The sequence below is a fragment of the Dysidea avara genome, chromosome 6, assembly GCF_963678975.1.
Source record: "Dysidea avara chromosome 6, odDysAvar1.4, whole genome shotgun sequence".
Classification (NCBI taxonomy): domain Eukaryota; kingdom Metazoa; phylum Porifera; class Demospongiae; order Dictyoceratida; family Dysideidae; genus Dysidea; species Dysidea avara.
Genome location: NC_089277.1, coordinates 16,043,731 through 16,063,774, shown reverse-complemented (window position 1 = coordinate 16,063,774; position 20,044 = coordinate 16,043,731). Strand labels below are relative to the sequence as shown.

At 39.2% G+C, this 20,044-nt stretch overlaps 3 protein-coding genes and 1 long non-coding RNA gene across 6 annotated transcripts in view; 2 read left to right on the top strand and 2 right to left on the bottom strand.

The window, feature by feature from the left end:
- LOC136258841 (uncharacterized) overlaps positions 1 to 20,044 on the bottom strand; it is a 61,925-nt gene that overhangs the window by 16,430 nt on the left and 25,451 nt on the right. The window lies entirely within an intron of this gene.
- LOC136258326 (receptor-interacting serine/threonine-protein kinase 4-like) lies at positions 1,800 to 10,252 on the top strand. Its single transcript, XM_066051650.1, has 4 exons — positions 1,800 to 2,384; positions 2,454 to 2,615; positions 2,668 to 2,763; positions 9,133 to 10,252. The coding sequence occupies exons 1-4, from the start codon at positions 1,800 to 1,802 to the stop codon at positions 9,610 to 9,612; spliced, it is 1,323 nt and encodes a 440-aa protein (XP_065907722.1). The 3' UTR covers positions 9,613 to 10,252.
- Positions 10,111 to 19,843, bottom strand: LOC136258835 (uncharacterized). Of its 2 annotated transcripts, XM_066052187.1 has the most exons (4): positions 19,528 to 19,841; positions 19,384 to 19,476; positions 19,265 to 19,332; positions 10,111 to 10,365 (listed from the first exon to the last, which is right to left on the bottom strand). In XM_066052187.1, the coding sequence occupies exons 1-4, from the start codon at positions 19,661 to 19,663 to the stop codon at positions 10,309 to 10,311; spliced, it is 354 nt and encodes a 117-aa protein (XP_065908259.1). In that variant the 5' UTR covers positions 19,664 to 19,841; the 3' UTR covers positions 10,111 to 10,308. The 2 variants fall into 2 exon arrangements, with proteins under 2 accessions (XP_065908259.1, XP_065908257.1); XM_066052185.1 differs by lacking the exon at positions 10,111 to 10,365 and having other exon boundaries at positions 18,344 to 19,332; positions 19,528 to 19,843.
- Positions 17,505 to 18,477, top strand: LOC136258843 (uncharacterized). Of its 2 annotated transcripts, XR_010703018.1 has the most exons (3): positions 17,511 to 17,831; positions 18,027 to 18,163; positions 18,220 to 18,477. It is a non-coding gene; the product is annotated as an uncharacterized lncRNA (long non-coding RNA). The 2 variants fall into 2 exon arrangements; XR_010703017.1 differs by having other exon boundaries at positions 17,505 to 18,163.

The window sequence follows — 20,044 nt, the reverse complement described above, 5'->3', positions numbered from 1 at the left end:
TTACTGTACTCTATAAAACTATCAAAACCTCAAAAACCCAAAAATCAGCCTTGCAGTGCTCCAGTATTGTTGTTTGTGACTTACCGAACTCTATAAAACCCCAAAAACCCAAAAACCAGCCTTGCAGTGCTCCAGTAATGTTCTTTGTGACTTACTGTACTCTATAAAACCATCAAAACCCCAAAACCCCAAAAACCAGCCTTGCAGTGCTCCAGTATTGTTCTTTGTGACTTACTGTACTCTATAAAACCATCAAAACCCCAAAACCCCAAAAACCAGCCTTGCAGTGCTCCTGTAATGTTCTTTGTGACTTACTGTACTCTATAAAACCATCAAAACCCCAAAAACCCAAAAACCAGCCTTGCAGTGCTCCAGTATTGTTCTTTGTGACTTACTGTACTCTATAAAACCCCAAACCCCAAAAACCAGCCATGCAGTGCTCCAGTATTGTTGTTTGTGACTTACTGTACTCTATAAAACCATCAAAACCCCAAATACCAGCCTTGCAGTGCTCCAGTATTGTTCTTTGTGACTTACTGAACTCTATAAAACCATCAAAACCCCAAAACCCCAAAAACCAGCCTTGCAGTGCTCCTGTAATGTTCTTTGTGACTTACTGTACTCTATAAAACCATCAAAACCCCAAAAACCCAAAAACCAGCCTTGCAGTGCTCCAGTATTGTTCTTTGTGACTTACTGTACTCTATAAAACCCCAAAACCCCAAAAACCAGCCATGCAGTGCTCCAGTATTGTTGTTTGTGACTTACTGTACTCTATAAAACCATCAAAACCTCAAAAACCCAAAAACCAGCCTTGCATGCAGTGCTCCAGTATTGTTCTTTGTGACTTACTGAATTCTATAAAACCATCAAAACCCCAAAAACCCAAAAACCAGTCTTGCAGTGCTCCAGTAATGTTCTTTGTGACTTACTGTACTCTATAAAACCATCAAAACCCCAAAACCCCAAAAACCAGCCTTACAGTGCTCCAGTATTGTTGTTTGTGACTTACTGTACTCTATAAAACCATCAAAACCCCAAAACCCCAAAAACCAGCCTTGCAGTGCTCCAGTAATGTTCTTTGTGACTTACTGTACTCTATAAAACCATCAAAACCCCAAAAACCCAAAAACCTGCCTTACATGCAGTGCTCCAGTATTGTTCTTTGTGACTTACTGAACTCTTTAAAACCATCAAAAACCCAAAAACCCAAAAACCAGCCTTGCAGTGCTCCAGTAATGTTCTTTGTGACTTACTGTACTCTATAAAACCATCAAAACCCCAAAAACCAGCTTTGCAGTGCTCCATGGTAATGTTCTTTGTGACCACTTACTGAACCGCTCTATAAAACCATCAAAACAAAACCCCAAAAACCAGCCTTGCAGTGCTCCAGAAATGTTCTTTGTGACTTACTACCAGAACATGATAAACCATTTGCCAAAACCCACCGCATGCAACATAGCTACACAATGAGTACACAAATATCATATCAGCAGTCACTGGCTATATACACATAAATAAACCGCCATGTTGCTTCACGCGCTTAACTTACTTCACTATCATTCTTTAGACAGAGCCACCCGATGCAACTCATCATGTAAAACCTTCAAAACCAGGTTTTTCCATTCTTAAAATATACATATATCCCCCTTTATATCGCCATATCTATGGAAATGAGACGAACAGTGGAATCGTTCATGAGGGAGTGTCGTCAATGCAGCACATTACGTCATCCAAACGTTATACAATTCCTAGGAGTTTATTATCCCTTTGTGGGGGCGGGCGGTGTACAGGGAAGGATGCGGCTACCAGTAATGGTTATGGAGATGATGGTGGATAGCTTAACCTCACTGGTGGATAAACATGAGAAGATTCCTATCCATATAAAGTTTTCATTTGTCCATAATGTCTCCCTTGGTCTGTGCTACCTTCACAATCACAACCCTCCCATTATCCATCGAGACCTCTCCCCCAATAATGTCTTACTGACAGCACATCATGTGGCAAAGATCAGTGATCTTGGAGTAGCCAAGGTGATAAAGGCTGACAGTGGAAAGACAATGACTAAAGCTCCAGGAACTGTTGACTTTATGCCACCGGAAACACTGAGGGAAAATCCCGAGTATGGTCCTCCCATGGATGTGTTTTCATTTGCAGGAATAGTCCTCCACACATTTAACCAAAAGTGGCCTCATCCAACTGAACTGGTGCAGTATGATCACAAGACCAGAAAGATGGTAGCCTTGTCAGAAGTTGAACGTCGTCAGCAGTACCTGGACAAAATGAGAGGAGAGGCTGAAGTATTGAGGCCACTGGTGGAGGAGTGTTTGGATTATGATCCTGCTGTGAGGCCAACCATAACAGCTGTCTGTGAGAGGATCCAAGTGAGCAAGGATGTTTACATGAAGGAGTCCCCACAAGATGTTATCACTCTACACCAACAAGTGGAGTAGCAGAAGACTGAGATTGATCAGCTGAGAAGAGAGAACACACAGAAGGGTCTAGAAAACAACCATTTGAAAACAGAAACCAAGCAGCAGAAATTTGAAATCAACCACCTGAAATATGGAAATGACCAGTTGAAATTTGAAGTTGACCAGTTGAACCAACAGCTGGTGAGTGTTATTTGTTTTGTTATCATTGCCATATATGGTATTGTTATCTTAGTCCTCCACAAGGACTGTACCAACACAACAAGTAGCCAGTCAACTTAACAGAGTAACTTTAGGAGGACCAACAACAAAGACATCAAAATTGAAAATAGTAAGTCACTAATGTTAGTACATACTCTATGGGAAATGTCATGTGTGGAGGATAAAGTTTATACTCATGTTAACCCATAACCATTCAATACTACACTTAAACACTACTATCAACTGGTATCTTGTGTAATATGGTAACCCACCAAAACCAACCTTGCAAAATATTTTACAAAATGACCTGCCAGAATAGGCAGAAACATTCAGATACTCGTCATCCACTCTATTAGAACATTCACATTACCTATCTTCAATACTACAAGTACTCAGTTATCTGAACAGTCAATCTATAAAATCAATTGGGTTCAGTTATCTGAACAAATTCACTTAACCATATAGTAAAAAACTTTGGCGGTAAAAAAGTGTGACGAAACTCCTCTGTTGAAACAAGTTGATGTTGTGCTACTTCTAAAAACCAGGTGCCATGCAGCTAGCTAACTCATCTGGAATTAACTATAGACAGTATATGCTACTATGAATTAACCAACTATGTATTACTACTTTACCTCATATTTTGTAATTCATGAAATATTCGTAATTCGTTCAATTACGTTGCTATGCACTGCTAAGGAAGCGTTTATTATTATTATGTTTGTTACTGTGCAGAAATCAAAAAGATTGTTGTGCATAGGTGTGATCATAATGAATGTTCAGGTTAGTACAAAACTCATCTAAGGTAGGGGAGTGAATTACAAAGGGGGGGAGTGTGTTCCAGAGTCTGATTGTAGAAGGGAAAAAGGAAAATTTATAAGAATCAATCATAGTGTCAAGCTGTTTATAATATCCTTCCCTTGATGGACGATGATTAGGTATTAGATCATTTGTGGGTATACTTAGATTGCCATTAATTATCTTATACATTGTAGTTATCTTCGACTTGTTTCTTCTTTCTTCGAGGGTAGGTAAATTTAATGATGACATCATTCTTGTTACACTACTAAATCCAGAAAAGTTATTGTAGCAAAATCTAGCTGCTCTCTTTTGGCGGATGGACTCAAGTTGGTTTATGTTGGTGTGGGTGTGGGGGGCCCAGACAGAGGATGCATATTCAACAATGGGGCGGACCATCATCTTATAACAATTGCTCTTAACAGAAATAGGGCATTGGTGAAGGTTACGGCGCAAGAATCCATTAACCTGGTTTGCTTTGCTAGTGACTCTTTGAATGTGTTCATTCCATGATAGTTTCTGGTCAATGGTGACCCCGAGATATTTCGTGTGAGGAACCTCAGAGATGATAGAATTCTCCAGATGATAGCTATGAATGATGGGATTTCTTTTATAGGTAATTCTCAAGTGTTCGCATTTCTTAATGTTAAATTCCATCAGCCAAGTATGAGCCCATTCAATGAGTTTGTCAAGATCCTGTTGTAGGGCTATACAATCTGATTCAGAATGTATGTAGGAGTACAGTAGGACATCATCTGCATACAGTTTAATCTTACTATTGACACAAGCAGGGAGATCATTTATGTACAGTAAAAACAGAAGTGGTGCGAGTACAGTACCTTGGGGTACACCGGAGAGAACTTGTTCAGAGTAGCTGTTTTTCCCTTCTAGCACTACATAGCTACTGGGATCTGCAAGTTAAGAAGGACTTAATCCACAATAGGATAGATCCATCAATCCCATAATGTTGAAGCTTGAGGTAGAGTCGGGAATGTGGAACCTTATCAAAGGCCTTACTGAAGTCAAGTAGGAGTACATCACACTGGCCCTTATGATTCAAACACTTGGCAAAGTCATTAACCGTGGAAATTAATTGTGTTTCACAGCTCCTTTTGTGACGGAAACCGTGTTGTTCATCACATAAAATGTTGAAGGATGTTAGATGATTAGACACACTTGAATATACTATATGCTCTAATATTTTACAGCAGATACACGTAAGGGACACAGGTCTATAGTTGCATGGGTCTGATTTATTACCTTCCTTATAAATAGGAACCATATCAGACAATTCAATGTATTTTAATGTCATTCAGCTACAGTATGAAAATGTACTGTTTGTTCAATTAGAATTTTAAAAATAAAACTGATTCTACAAAAACCTGTTAATTTTAGCAACTTTTATATGCTCAGCTGTATAGCACGTATATCATATAGGGGGTGGGTGAGTGGGTGGGACGGTGCGGAGGGGAGGGGTGGTGGGCCGCCCACGCGCAAGAAGTGGTTGACAGTGAAAAAACAGTCTATAAGTATCATACAACTGTTTAAATATATACGTTCTTTGATATAGTATATGCATTAGTTTGCCAGTGATAGTTATAAACGGCGAAAAGAATGTAATGAATTGCCCGCCCACGCCCACGCCCAATTTGCTCCTTCGTTAAAATGGCCTTGCTCAAAGACGATTAAATGTCTATGACATAGTTTTCTGTATAAATACTTTGGTTTGTTTATCATGCTGTAATATTGTGCTGCTGTGTTATGCTATAATAATATTAATGCTTATATTATTTAATGATGTTTGTTTCTATTACTTTAGTGCATGGTGGGAGGTGGAAGCGTCCATGATGATGATTGGGCAATGTGCAAATAAGGTGAGTGTATGCTTTGTAAAAAGAAGCCCACGTAGCTGTGCAGGGCTCATCTTCTGTACAGATCAGCTTCTGTATAGTCTTTCATTATTTTATTTTTCCCGAGGGGGTAGCCAACGCCCACGCAAAACACAGAAATGGTGTACCAGAGGGGTTGCCAATGCCCAAGCAAAGTACCAAACTGGCGTATACGAGACTCCCAATCTTTATGTATTTTTAAAAGCATTTAGTGATATTGCTAACTAGTAACTACCTGTACAGTTGTTGATCTACATCTTGTTCTAGTTATTCATGATCGATCATTGTCTACTTTGTTAAACTCACTTTCTCCTTTATTTTTACATGATTTTGGATTTAGGATTTGGTTTCTAATATATTTGTGTATTTCTGATTGGATTTCTCACATAGCATACAAGATTCCCAAGGCATTGGCTACCCCTCGCTTTTTACCAATAGCCAGTTCATCTCTAGTTGACAAAGATTGATATTACAAACTAAATTAAATTCTTGATCACAGATACACATTTCCCTTGTTGCTATATGTGGCACACCACAAAATTAACCAATGTAAACAACCATTACCATACTTTGTAGTGTTTTATTTTTATGTGAATATGTAGTGAAGTGTGTGTGTGTAGTGTGTGTGTGTGTGTGTGTGTGTGTGTGTGTGTGTGTGTGTGTGTGTGTAGTGTGTGTGTGTAGTGTGTGTGTGTAGTGTGTGTGTAATGTGTGTGTAGTGTGTGCGTGATAAAGATTTTTTTAAATTCACCAATTTAAATGTGACTGTTTTTCCACAGGTTTATACGTTGGAGAACTGCAAACAAGTAACTTGAAATTTTTATAATGACCATTTTTCAAAATATTTATTTGATTACATGTACAAAATACAAAGATGTATCACGTGATCAAAAAAAAAGTTATTAGCATGATGTACAAGGACTATTGACCATTGAAAAGTTGATGAATTAAACATTCAAGAACGTAATACTTCTCCATTGCAACTCGCCCACGCAATATAGCGCGCGCGTCATTAATAATCAGTGCTCAGCCAGGGTATGCGACTATTGGATTGAGATAGTGATTTTTATAAAATTATTTGTACCGTGTAAAACGTTCGTCACGAACGGTATAGCTAGCTGAAGTATTCAAGAAAGGATAGATCTAGCCTGGTATAACCTGGAATCGTTAAAAAGTTCGCGCCTGGATTGTTGAGGTGAGCCAATATTTTCATGGCCAATGGTTCTATGTGCAATGTTAAACCCCCTACTTTGTACCATGAAGAAGGCCGTATTAAGCTGTTACATTTTACGTGAAAGTAGATGTCATGCTGGCCATTCCTGCTAGAACCTGGAAAGGGTTTAAAAGTTATCTGACGATCCATAACAGAGCCTTGAAAACCTGCTTCCAGTGTAGACGCGTGTATTTTGCCAATAAATTTTTTTTTATTAAAAGTAGCTTAATTGTTGGATATGCTACTTTCACAGTTTAAAATTTCCAGATACTTGGTAGTGCACCTTGATCTAAAGAAGCCTGGAAGATCAATGATAAGGCTGGGGAGATTTCATATGCCACTTCTTTAAGAATACGGGCAGGAAGGTTGTCAGGCCCAGATGCCTTACGTTGTTGGATCCTGTGGATGTTGGATAGTAGTTGGTATATGCCATCCACATGTATCTGAATTGGTGGTATGCTAGGTGTTGGATCAGCGTTTGTTAAACAAACCGCTTTTCCCAACATATTACGCACAGAACTATCTTCTAAACTGTTTTATAGTGTGACTAACGTGTTTTTTCCCACAAATTCTCTCGACAAAGCGTCAAAGCTGCTCTTCATTTTCGTTCGCGTACGTAAGGGATACGCCCCCTTTCAACTCGAAGCGATAGGCTATTCCTGGTAGTGTACGAGGCCTGCACCGTTGTTTTTCAGTTGCTAAATGCCTGAAAACCTCAAGGGGAAGGTAGTCTGAGGAAAGTCACCACACCCGTATTTCAGTCCGCCAAAAAGAAACCACCTCAGAGCAAAGCTCACCTGTGCAGAAGTTTACTACAGACTTCATTTCACTTTTACTTCTTACGTAAAAGCTGCTTTCACCGTTAATAAACGATTTTGCTCACGTGGGTGCGTACGGACTAACATAGATAGGTAGATACAGTCTACCGTGTTTTTCAGGTTTCTGGCGAAAATCAAAGCATTAACGTGATCAAACACGTGATCCGTGCTTCGAACTAGCAAGGCTTACATAACTTGCAGCATACTAGCAATACTTGAACATGTACAATGATCGGCAAAAGGTGCGAATATTCACTTTAAATGCCTTGCAAGTTCGAGATATTTGAATTACAGATCACGTGTTTGATCACGTTTATGCTTTGATTTTCGCAAGAAACCTGAAAAACACGGTATTTCCGGTTGGTTGACTAGAGAAACGAACTGTTTAAAAGTCACGTGCTTGAAAGTAGCCAATGAGATCAGTAGCCTTCAATTTAAACTAGCGCCGTCCGCCAGGCGTGAAATTTCATTGGTTATTTCTATTCACGTGATATTCTTGCATTTGGCTTAAGTGGACAACCAACCTGAAATAGACTGTAGGTACACCATAGATACACACACACACACACACTTTTACGAAAACAATTTCAGTAAACCAGGCGCGCGCCCACAGCCGGCCTTCGCCGCGCGCATGGTTTAAAAATTGGCTGAAAAAACTTTGGCGATTGAAATAATATTCGCCAAAGTTTTTACTGTACGGTACATAGGATATTACAACAAGGTGTCTAATGGCGGATCCAGGATGGGGCATTTGGGACAAATGCCCCCCCCCCCTCAAGAAATTGCATACAAGATCGAGATACTCTAATAGAGCAGTCAATTACTCTAATAAAGCAGTCACAATGTTCATGAGGCAGTGTAGCTTACCTATGAAGCTACAAATAAGGATTTTATTTTACATAACATACGTGATAGAATATATTTGGTAAAGGGTAACTAGCTATTATTGTTGTGACTTTTTTTTTTTTGCTCTTCAACTTTGTTCAGCAAGGTGCCCCCCTCTTTCCAAACTCTGGATCTGCCCCTGGTGTCAGCTCATGCTCATCAGTTAAGTAATGTAGTAAGTGTATAGGTAGCTAGCGTTGTTGTACCAGTACTTTAGTAGCTACTGATCTAACGACATGCTAGCTAAGGCGTGCTTTGCTATCTCCTGCGATGCCGAGAACAACCATATTTACTTTTTTCAGTGAACTCCAGTAGCAGAGGTTATCACGTATATCAAAGTATTTGACCAAATCCATTGTGAGACGATGAACTAGCTGACGTGTGAATGGAAAGCCGGTTAGAAATGCTATCCCAAGCAGTGCTTACAACTGTGGGACACATTCCTAGGCGGAAGATCTCCAAAGTCAGCTTGATCTTTATTGCGTGGTGGTACAAGCTGACCTTCATCTTAGTACTCAATGTGCTCGTGTGATCATCTAAAATAATTGGCAAAAAAAACTTTGGTGAATTGAACGTTATTTTCCTTTTTTTTACCGCCAAAGTTTTTTACTGTACGGTAACTAAACACTTTTGGCTAACTCTAGGAACAAATTAAAGGTATCCATATATGGTATCTACTGTAGCTGCTTAATTTACTCTGTGTAAAATCTCAGAGCTTCTAAATGTTCCACTTGTTGACACTTCTCCACTACCCCTATACCTGCCACTTTCATAACTCATGACTTTTGTTGATTATAAATACTTGTATAAAAACAAGTTATACAATTACATATGCATGTTGTGATGTAAACTGTGTTCACAATAATCTGTTTAGCTTACAAATATTATTATCCACTCAGGAGGCACCTCCATTAATGCCAGCACTTACCAGTGGCAGGTACCACATAAAATGGACACAGCTGGCCAATCTTCCTGCTCAAATGTGTCGTGCATATGTCACAGTACAAGACAAGAAGGTCTATGTTGCTGGTGGAAATAGTCCAGTTGTTGATGCTATGCATCAAGTATATGTCTATGATGTCAACACTGATCATTGGGATCAGTTACCTCCCTCAGGTCACTATTATGGTGTTCCTTACATCATTGGTGGTAAGTTAGCTATAATTGGTGGATGGCTGCATGCTGTTAAGAATTGGACTAATAAAGTTTCTACATTTGATGAAACTAGTCAGACTTGGACGCCTCATTATCCTGACCTTCTCTCAGCTAGGAACAGACCAGGGGTGGTTACTCACCTGGAGCATGTTATTGTTGCTGGGGGAGTCAAGTATGTTAACAACACACCAGTAGTACAAGATGATATTGAAGTCCTCAACTGAATGGAGAATTCTCATTGGCAGAAACTGTCCATTAATCTTCCTGAGCCAATGTGTATCTTCACACCCATTATTACTGATGATCATTTACTCATAGTGGGTTATGGTGATGCTGACTTTACACGGTCTAAAAGTGTCTATAAGATACCTGTTGATGATATTACAAGATCAAGTTACCAACAACAAACCAGTGACACACCCACCAAATGAATTACAATAATTATTACCGATGCCATTCACTACTATACAACCCTAGTCCCCAGTTCATCCCCACCAGTGGTAGTTGGTGGACAAGTTAGTGGTATACCAACATCAGATATTAAGATGTATGATGACTCTAGCAAATCATGGAAGAATATTTCATCATTATCATCAGCTAGATCAACAGTAGCTATAGCAGCAGTCAACAACAATGCCATTATAGTCATCGGAGGATGTACTAAAGGAGGGAGTGTGGATAATGCTATGTTATCCCGTCTTACTACAGTGGAACTGGGACAAGCTCAACTAATACACTAACTAGTAAAGTTGTTACTATACTTTATATTATACATACACTACTAATACTAATAATAAGCATACACTGAATATTTGTTGGTATAAAAATTTATTACTATATCACACTTATTAAACGTTTAAATAGTTGTACAAGAAGTATGGATCAAGTCACCACCAGGTCTGGTCTACATACAGAGTTGGTTATAATGTCAAGTTCTTACTCTCTGTATTAACAGGCTTTACCATCTCACATGATCCCTAGTGAGATAATACAGGTTTATATACACAAATACCACACATTCATACTGTATAGTATAATTTGGAAACAGAAAAGTATTTATGTAGGCTTAAATCTTTATGCCAGCGTGATTTCAAGAATACTAGAGATGAGAATAATCAATGTTCTTCATTTTGATGAATGTAGTGAGAATAGTAATAGTGACAAATTCAACAATAAAATACGTGAAGAAACTTTACTATCATTATTATGACTAAAATAAGTATTCATAAAGCAAATTGCTGTAATTCGTTTTATCAGAAATGATTGCTCTATTAGATGGTTCGATCTTGTATTAAAATCTTGTGCAAGAAATTTTTGTACTAATTTTGCATATGAAAATTGTTTTACAATGAAAAGAGCAAATTACGGTATTGCATGATATAGCTCTACCTAGTTACCTCTTTATTAAGACCACCTTATTATAGTTACCATGTTAAGTAGCTAAGGTGTACTTCATGACCTCATTATAGTTGCCATGACTACATCATTTTTGAGGATATACTTTTAGTACAGTAACTTGTTTACACTATTGTTACCATCATAGTACATGATATTTATCTGAGATGTTATCAGAATCTTGCATCTCTGAGTGTATAGAAAATATGGGTCTTATAGCCTTTCCAAATTGTCAAGTTTGAAAAATCATAACTCCTCATGTTTTCAAACTATCATCTTCATATTACACCAAGCCATAGTGCTATGCTAGGAGTCTAAAGGGACCAATTTCAGGGTGAGATACCACATTCACAAGTCAAGTTATGGATTGTCAAGTACATGCAATTGAAAAGGCTATATAAGACCCCTTTTTGTAGACCGGGTCACATATACCATATGCATTGACTTGGTCACTAGTGTAAAATGAATAACTACAACCTTCAACTTCTTTCAAGTGTCCAATAATAGTCACCTATTTGTGTTCAGTACTCTAATAGAACAGTCACTTATCTGTAAGTGTTCACAAACTACTCTAATAGAACAGTCACCTATTTGTAAGTGTCCACAACTACTCTAACAGAACAGTCTACTCTGATAGAGCTATGACTAATGTGAAAGTTTATAACTAATCAAAAACAGCCAAGCTGTAAAAAAAGGAGTGCGGCCCTTGAAAAGGCTATAATGAAAAAAGATGTGAAATCCAAGGTGGCGGCCAAGAAATGGCTGTGATGGTAGGTTAATGGTAAAAATTTTAATAACGACAATTCAGGTGAATTTTGTGCCAAGACCAAGCGGCACCAAATTCACGTGAATTGTTGTTATTAAAATTTTACCATTAACCTACCATCACAGCCATTTCTTGGCCGCCACCTTGGATTTCACATCTTTTTCATTATAGCCTTTTCAAGGGCCGCACTCCTTTTTTTACAGCTTGGCTGTTTTTGATTAGATTTCACTTCTTTTTGTATTTGTATACCCCAAAGCCGGCCTATGGCCAGCTTTGGGGCTTTTTAACCTATATACTTTTCTTTACCACAGGAAAAAGAAAAAGATGAAGCAGATTTTATAAATACTTTAACTCATTCTGATTTTATCAGTAAATGTACAAATTATATATATAATGCATATATCAAGAGTTCATTATATTATGAACTCTTGCATATATTTATTACATGTCAATTAATCCCCACAGGATAATTTACAGCTGATCTCTCTACTAGGTGGCTTGAAATGTAGCTGAACTCTCTACAAGGTGATCTGCTCGTACGTAGATGAACTCTTTACAGGATTCTCTCTACAGGGTGACTTGACTCTAGCTGAACTCTCTGCAGGGTTCTCTGTTTGTAGTTGAATTCTCTACAGGGTGATGTGTTTGCAGCTGAACTCTCTACAAGGTAACTTCTTCTAGCTGATCTGTCTACAGGGTGACTTGTTTCTAGCTGGTCTCTCTACAGGGGATTTGTTTGTAGCTGAATTCTCTACAGGGTGATTTGTTTGCAGCTGAACTCTCTACATGGTGGTTGCTTTGTAGCTGAACTCTCTAAAAGGTGACTTCTTATAGCTGAACTCTCTACAGGGTGATCTTTTCATAGCTGAACTCTCTACAGGGTGATTTGTTTGCAGCTGAAATTCCTACAGGTGATTTGTTTGTAGCTAAACTCTCTACAAGGTGATACTTCTAGGTGATCTCTCTACAGGATGACTTATTTCTAACTGAACTCTCAACAGGGTGATCTGTTCATAGCTGAACTTTAGGGACCCGCCGATTATGCTGGCATAATTTTGAGCATAATAGGTACCTAAAAGCATTGAGCATAATGCCAGCATAATAAGTTAAATATTTGTGCGATGGTATAAATTCTTGCTGGAAAAATGACAATTGCAAAATAAGATCGATATACTCTAATAGAGCAGTCAGTAACTCTAATAGAACAATCATCAAACTGACTGTTCTATTAGAGTATATCGATCTTTTCTCTTACATACAGCAAGAATTTATTATTTGTGTTCCAGCCACTCATTTTTTTCTTTCTATACAGTGTTAAACTAGTAGCAAAGCATATGAACTAAGGCATGAACATTGAGCATAATCGAGCATAATAGGTAAACATTGAGCATTAATTTAAGCATAATAGGTGAATTTTTGAGCAGTGCAGCATAGCATAATAGGTAAAATTATGAGCATAATCGGCGGGTCCCTACTGAACTTTCTACTGGGTGATTTGTTTGCAGCTGAACTCTCTACATGGTGGTTTCTTTGTAGCTGAACTCTCTACAAGGTAACTTCTTCTAGCTGATCTCTCTACAGGATGACTTGTTTGTAGCTGAATTCTCTACAAGGTGATACTTCTAGGTGATCTCTCTACAGGATGACTTGTTTCTAACTGAACTCTCAACAGGGTGATCTGTTCATAGCTGAACTTTCTACTGGGTGATTTGTTTGCAGCTGAACTCTCTACATGGTGGTTTCTTTGTAGCTGAACTCTCTACAAGGTAACTTCTTCTAGCTGAACTTTCTACAGGGTGACTTGTTTCTAGCTGATCTCTCTACAGGGTGACTTGTTTCTAGCTGAACTCTCTACAGGTGATTTGTTTGCAGCTGAACTCTCTACATGGTGGTTTCTTTGTAGCTGAACTCTCTACAAGGTAACTTCTTCTAGCTGATATTTTTACAGGGCATATTTGTTTGTAGCTGAGTTCTCTACAGGGTGATTTGTTTGCAGCTGAACTCTCCACATGGGAGTTTCATTGTAGCTGAACTCTCTACAATGTGACTTCTTCTAGCTGAACTCTCTACAGGATGACTTGTTTCTAGCTGATCTCTCTACAGGGTGACTTGTTTCTAGCTGAACTCTCTACAGGTGATTTGTTTGCAGCTGAATTCTCTACATGGTGGTTTTTTTGTAGCTGAACTCTCTACAAGGTAACTTCTTCTAGCTGATCTTTCTACAGGGTGATTTGTTTGTAGCTGGATTCTCTACAGGGTGATTTATTTGAAGCTGAACTCTCTACAAGGTGACTTCTTCTAGCTGAACTCTCTACAAAGTGATTGATTATTTTTGCAGCTGAACTCTCTACATGCATGGTGGTTGCTTTGTAGCTGAACTCTCTAAAAGGTGACTTCTTCTAGTTGAACTCTCTACAGGGTGATCTTTTCATAGCTGAACTCTCTACAGGATGATTTGTTTGCAGCTGAACTCTCTACATGATGATTTCTTTGTAGCTGAACTCTCTACAGGGTGATTTGTTTGTAGCTGAACTCCCTACAAGATAACTTCTTCTAACTAATCTTTCTACAAGCGATTTGTTTGTAGCTGAGTTCTCTACAGGGTGTTTGTTTGCAGCTGAACTCTCTACATGGTAGTTTCTTTGTAGCTGAACTCTCTACAATGTGACTTCTTCTAGCTGAACTCTCTACAGGGTGACTTGTTTCTAGCTGATCTCTCTACAGGGTGACTTGTTTCTAGCTGAACTCTCTACAGGTGATTTGTTTGCAGCTGAACTCTCTACATGGTGGTTTCTTTGTAGCTGAACTCTCTACAAGGTAACTTCTTCTAGCTGATCTTTCTACAGGGCATATTTGTTTGTAGCTGAGTTCTCTACAGGGTGATTTGTTTGCAGTTGAACTCTCTACATGGTAGTTTCTTTGTAGCTGAACTCTCTACAATGTGACTTCTTCTAGCTGATCTCTCTACAAGATGACTTGTTTCTAACTGAACTCTCTACAGTGTGGTCTGTTCATAGCGGAACTTTCTACTGGGTGATTTGTTTGCAGCTGAACTCTTTGCATGATTGTTTCTTTGTAACTGAACTCTCTACAAGGTAACTTCTTCTAGCTGATCTCTCTACAGGGAAATTTGTTTGAGCTGAACTCTCTACATGATGGTTTCTTTGTAGCTGAACTCTCTATTAGGTACCTTCTTCTGGCTGATCTGACTACAGCGTGACTTGTTTGTAGTTGAATTCCCTACAGAATAACTTGCAATGTAATATAATTGAGTAAATTATAAATGCAGCTGAATACTTTATTAGGGTGACTGTTCTATTAGAGTATCTCGATCTCGCATTTGCTACACGTAGTTGTCTTTCGAATCACAACTCAGTGGTTTGTAATCCGATTCTTCTGTACTACTGCAAGGACTTTCTATGATGATTATTCCAGCTACATACTGATTTTCGGCTCGTTGCTCTAAGTGGTTTGCCTGGTAGACACGAAAACTAATAGTTTTTTTTATTCATAAAAATCGATCGCGTAATTTTGACACAGGTTGGGAATTCAGCTACAAACAAGTCACCCTGTAGTCAGATCAGCTAGAAGAAGATACCTAATAGAGAGTTCAGCTACAAAGAAGCCATCATGTAGAGAGTTCAACTCAAATAAATCACCCTGTAGAGAATTCAGCTACAAACAAATTGCCCTGTAGAGAGATGAGCTAGAAGAAGTTACCTTGTAGAGAGTTCAGTTACAAAGAAACAATCATGCAAAGAGTTTAGCTGCAAACAAATCACCCAGTAGAAAGTTCCGCTATGAACAGATCACACTGTAGAGAGTTCAGTTAGAAACAAGTCATCTTGTAGAGAGATCAGCTAGAAGAAGTTACCTTGTAGAGAGTTCAGTTACAAAGAAACAATCATGCAAAGAGTTTAACTGCAAACAAATTACCCAGTAAAAAGTTCCGCTATGAACAGATCACACTGTAGAGAGTTCAGTTAGAAACAAGTCATCCTGTAGATAGATCAGCTAGAAGAAGTCACTTTGTAGAGAGTTCAGCTACAAAGAAACCACCATGTAAGAGAGTCCAGCTGCAAACAAATCACCTGTAGAGAATTCAGTTAGGAACAAGTCATCCTGTAGAGAGTTCAGCTAGAAGAAGTTACATTGTAGAGAGTTCAGCTACAAACAAATCACCCTGTAGATAGTTCAGCTAGAAACAAGTCACCCTGTAGAGAGATCAGTTAGAAACAAGTCACCCTGTAGAGAGTTCAGCTAGAAGAAATTACATTGTAGAGAGTTCAGCTACAAACAAATCACCCTGTAGATAGTTCAGCTAGAAACAAGTCACCCTGTAGAGAGATCAGCTAGAAACAAGTCACCCGTAGAGAGTTCAGCTAGAAGAAGTTACATTGTAGAGAGTTCAGCTACAAAGAAACTACCATGTAGAGAGTTCAGCTGCAAACAAATTGCCCTGTAGAGAATTCAGCTACAAACAAATCACCCTGTAGAAATATCAGCTAGAAGAAGTTACCTTGTAGAGAGTTCAGCTACAAACAAATCACCCTGTAGAGAGTTCAGTTAGGAACAAGTCATCCTGTAGAGAGTTCAGCTAGAAGAAGTTACATTGTAGAGAGTTCAGCTACAAACAAATCACCCTGTAGATAGTTCAGCTAGAAACAAGTCACCCTGTAGAGAGATCAGCTAGAAACAAGTCACCCGTAGAGAGTTCAGCTAGAAGAAGTTACATTGTAGAGAGTTCAGCTACAAGAAACTACCATGTAGAGAGTTCAGCAGCAAACAAATTGCCCTGTAGAGAATTCAGCTACAGACAAATCACCTTGTAGAAAGATCAGCTAGAAGAAGTTACCTTGTAGAGAGTTCAGCTACAAACAAATCACCCTGTAGAGAGTTCAGCTAGAAACAAGTCACCCTGTAGAGAGATCAGCTAGAAACAAGTCACCCTGTAGAGAGTTCAGCTAGAAGAAGTTACATTGTAGAGAGTTCAGCTACAAAGAAACTACCATGTAGAGAGTTCAGCTGCAAACAAATTGCCCTGTAGAGAATTCAGCTACAAACAAATCACCCTGTAGAAAGATCAGCTAGAAGAAGTTACCTTGTAGAGTGTTCAGCTACAAACAAATCACCCAGTAGAGAGTTCAGTTAGAAACAAGTCACCCTGTAGAGAGTTCAGCTAGAAGAAATTACATTGTAGAGAGTTCAGCTACAAACAAATCACCCTGTAGATAGTTCAGCTAGAAACAAGTCACCCTGTAGAGAGATCAGCTAGAGATCAGCTAGAAGAAGTTACATTGTAGAGAGTTCAGCAGTTTAGCTGCAAACAAATCACCCTGTAGAGAATTCAGCTACAAACAAATCACCCTGTAGAAAGATCAGCTAGAAGAAGTTACCTTGTAGAGAGTTCAACTACAAACAAACCACCCTGTAGAGAGTTCAGCTACAAACAAGTCATCCGGTAGAGAGATCAGCTAGAAGGGTCACCTTGCAGAGAGGTCAGCTACAAAGAAATCACCCTGCTTCATCTTTTCTTCTTCCTGTAGTAAAGAAAAAATGACAGGTTAAAAAGCCCTAAAGCCGGCCATAGGCCGGCTTTGGGGTATACAAATACAAAAAGAAGTGAAATCTAATCCAAAACAGCCAAGCTGTAAAAAAAGAGTGCAGCCCTGAGAAAGGCTATGGTGAAAAAAGATGTGAAATCCAAGGTGGCGGCCAAGAAATGGCTGTGATGGTAGGTTAATGGTAAAAATTTTAAATACAACAATTCAGGTGAATTTGGTGCCGCTTGGTCTTGGCACAAAATTCACCTGAATTGTCGTTATTAAAATTTTTACCATTAACCTACCATCACAGCCATTTCTTGGCCGCCACCTTGGATTTCACATCTTTTTTCACCATAGCCTCAGGGCCGCACTCTTTTTTTACAGCTTGGCTGTTTTGGATTAGATTATTTATTACACCGAAAACGCACGAAAGTTTATGCTTACTTTCGCGAAATTAATCGCGCGTCTTTACAAGGCTGTATCTCTGAAAATCCTCGACGTATCAACTTGAAACTTGGTACACAGATGGTGGATACCCTGGGGTTTACCCATCGTGACTATCAATTGTTTATCATTAATGCTTTTCTATTTATCCGAAGTAATATGCGCATAACTTGGAAATAACCGTCATGGTAGGTGGCTCCGTTGGCGATTCGCCTCAATACTTGGTGTCGAGAAAGAGTTGTACACTTGATACAAGGTGGTGAAATTCCATTGACATAGCTGCAACTCTCAGGTATTTATGAATTTTAGAAAAAACTTGTGGTATTCACACAATTGTGCGAAGTAACCGCACGTCTTTACACGACTGTAACTGTGAAAATCCTTGATGTATCAGCTTGTAACTTGGTACACAGACGGTGGATAACCTGGGGTTTATCCAATATTATTATTATGTTTTTATCAATAATACTTCTCCATTTATCCACAGCAATACGCGCATCATTTGGAAATAATCATCATGGTAGGCAGCTCCTCTGTCCATTCGCCTCAGCACTTGGTGTTTAGAAAGGGTGGTACCCTTGATACAAGGTGGTGAAATTCCAGTGACATAGCTACAACTCTCAGGTAGTTGTGAATTGAAAAAAAATTGTCGTATTCTCATAATTATTTTTACCCTGTAGGCATGTAACAAAGAACTCCAACACAATCACTGTGGCGTTTCAACGTGCTGCCAAGACGTATTCTGGTGACTGGTCAATCAAATACCAACAGCAATCCATTTTATCATGCACTGTTCATCAAAGATAAAGTATTATTATTAGCATTAGAATTTGAAAAACTTTTCAAACATAAAATGTACATGAAATATATACACTAAAGAGCTGGGATCTTTACTCAGTAAAGGGTTTGCCTCATTTAGAAACCACCGATCCAAGTGATTTCAGAGAAAAAACCACAATTGTGGAAAAACCTGATTTACAAACAGCTCTGTACATAACTAAACAGATAATACTGTCAACACATCTAAACTATATACATCGGCTGAACCTGTAAAAAGTCTACGACACAGTAAATAGCATACACCCCTTATTTATTTATAGTTTTCCTTGGTATGGTATATCTTAAAACAACTTTCAAGGCACAAATGAACCATTCCACAATTTACGCAGCCATACTTAGTACGTTTTCTATGTGTCTTCCGGTCAGAACACACTGCACAGTCACCGTCAGTCCCAAGGTTCTCTATGAAATGGCGTTCCTCAAGCCTCGCAGGCGATTGAGGTGGAAGAGTCTGTGATTGACGTCCTCCATGCTGGCGTGAGCTAAGTTGACATAAAAGTTTAGTAGCCAGTTGCTCCCTAAAGCTTTTGATGGTCTACGATCATTCACAGGTGTGAAACAGCACTCTAGAGTATAAGCATTATCGATAGCCAAATCCCTACCCCTACCGGTACCTCTACCCCTACCAGTACCTTTCCTCCTACCTCGACTAGGCACAAGATCCATTGGAGACACAGTTCCCCTACCCCTTCCTCTATTTCTACCAGACAAAGGATCAGATGGAGATGGTGAGTAGTCCCTGCCTCTATCACTAGGTGAAAATGGGGCATGTGGAGAAGAAGAACGAGAGCGCAGGGAAGAACTAACAGGAGAGCCATGGTAAGCCACAGGAAAACCACTACAGGGGTATTCAGTTTCCAGGCTACCCATCCCACTGTCACTCACTCCACTATGTAGCCCAGATGGTCCAGGATGGCTTGACTCATCATGACCTTCACAATATCTCACATCAGCTATTAGAAGAAGCAGGACTCAAGTTATAAAACATGTGAAAAGCATTATACCTTCATAATCATCGTTAGTTTCTTCCTCGATGTCTTCTTCGTCCTTGCTGAACTCTTCCTCACGATCATTTTCTTCCACATCGCCATAATCATCTATAATGGCAGGCGAAGTGATAGGACCGATTCATCTGTCCGCCATTTTACCGTCTTGTTCCCTGGTAAGCCTATCAAGGACAAAAGAGTCTTCTCCATGGGCAAAAGAGTCCTCTTCGTCCGAGTTGTTCCAGTCATCGTCGGTGTCGCTATAGAAAAGTTGATCAACAACAGTATTTTCATCCATATCTCGCTTATCTTTAATCACAGCACAAAGTTCTTGAGCTCGAATTAAAGCCCAGAAACGTGGCTTTCCGTTGCACTAAACCGTTTCATGATCACGTAATCCTAGCGCACGCACCTCTGTGCCAAATATGGAGGGCCACTTAAATGGCCCTTGCGATTTCAGTGCAATATTTCGTAAATTCGCGTGCGCGTTTAAGGGTTAAAGACGGTGAACAGTTAATGTTAACTAAACAATTACAAATCCAGGAATCGAGTACAGTGGAACCTCCCCTGAGTTGGGCAGTCACCTCAACATAGCAGCCACGTGACTACAGTCCAGACCAAATGCCAATCAGTTTGTACAGAAATAGTTTGTATTAAACGGTCACCTCTATAACACGTA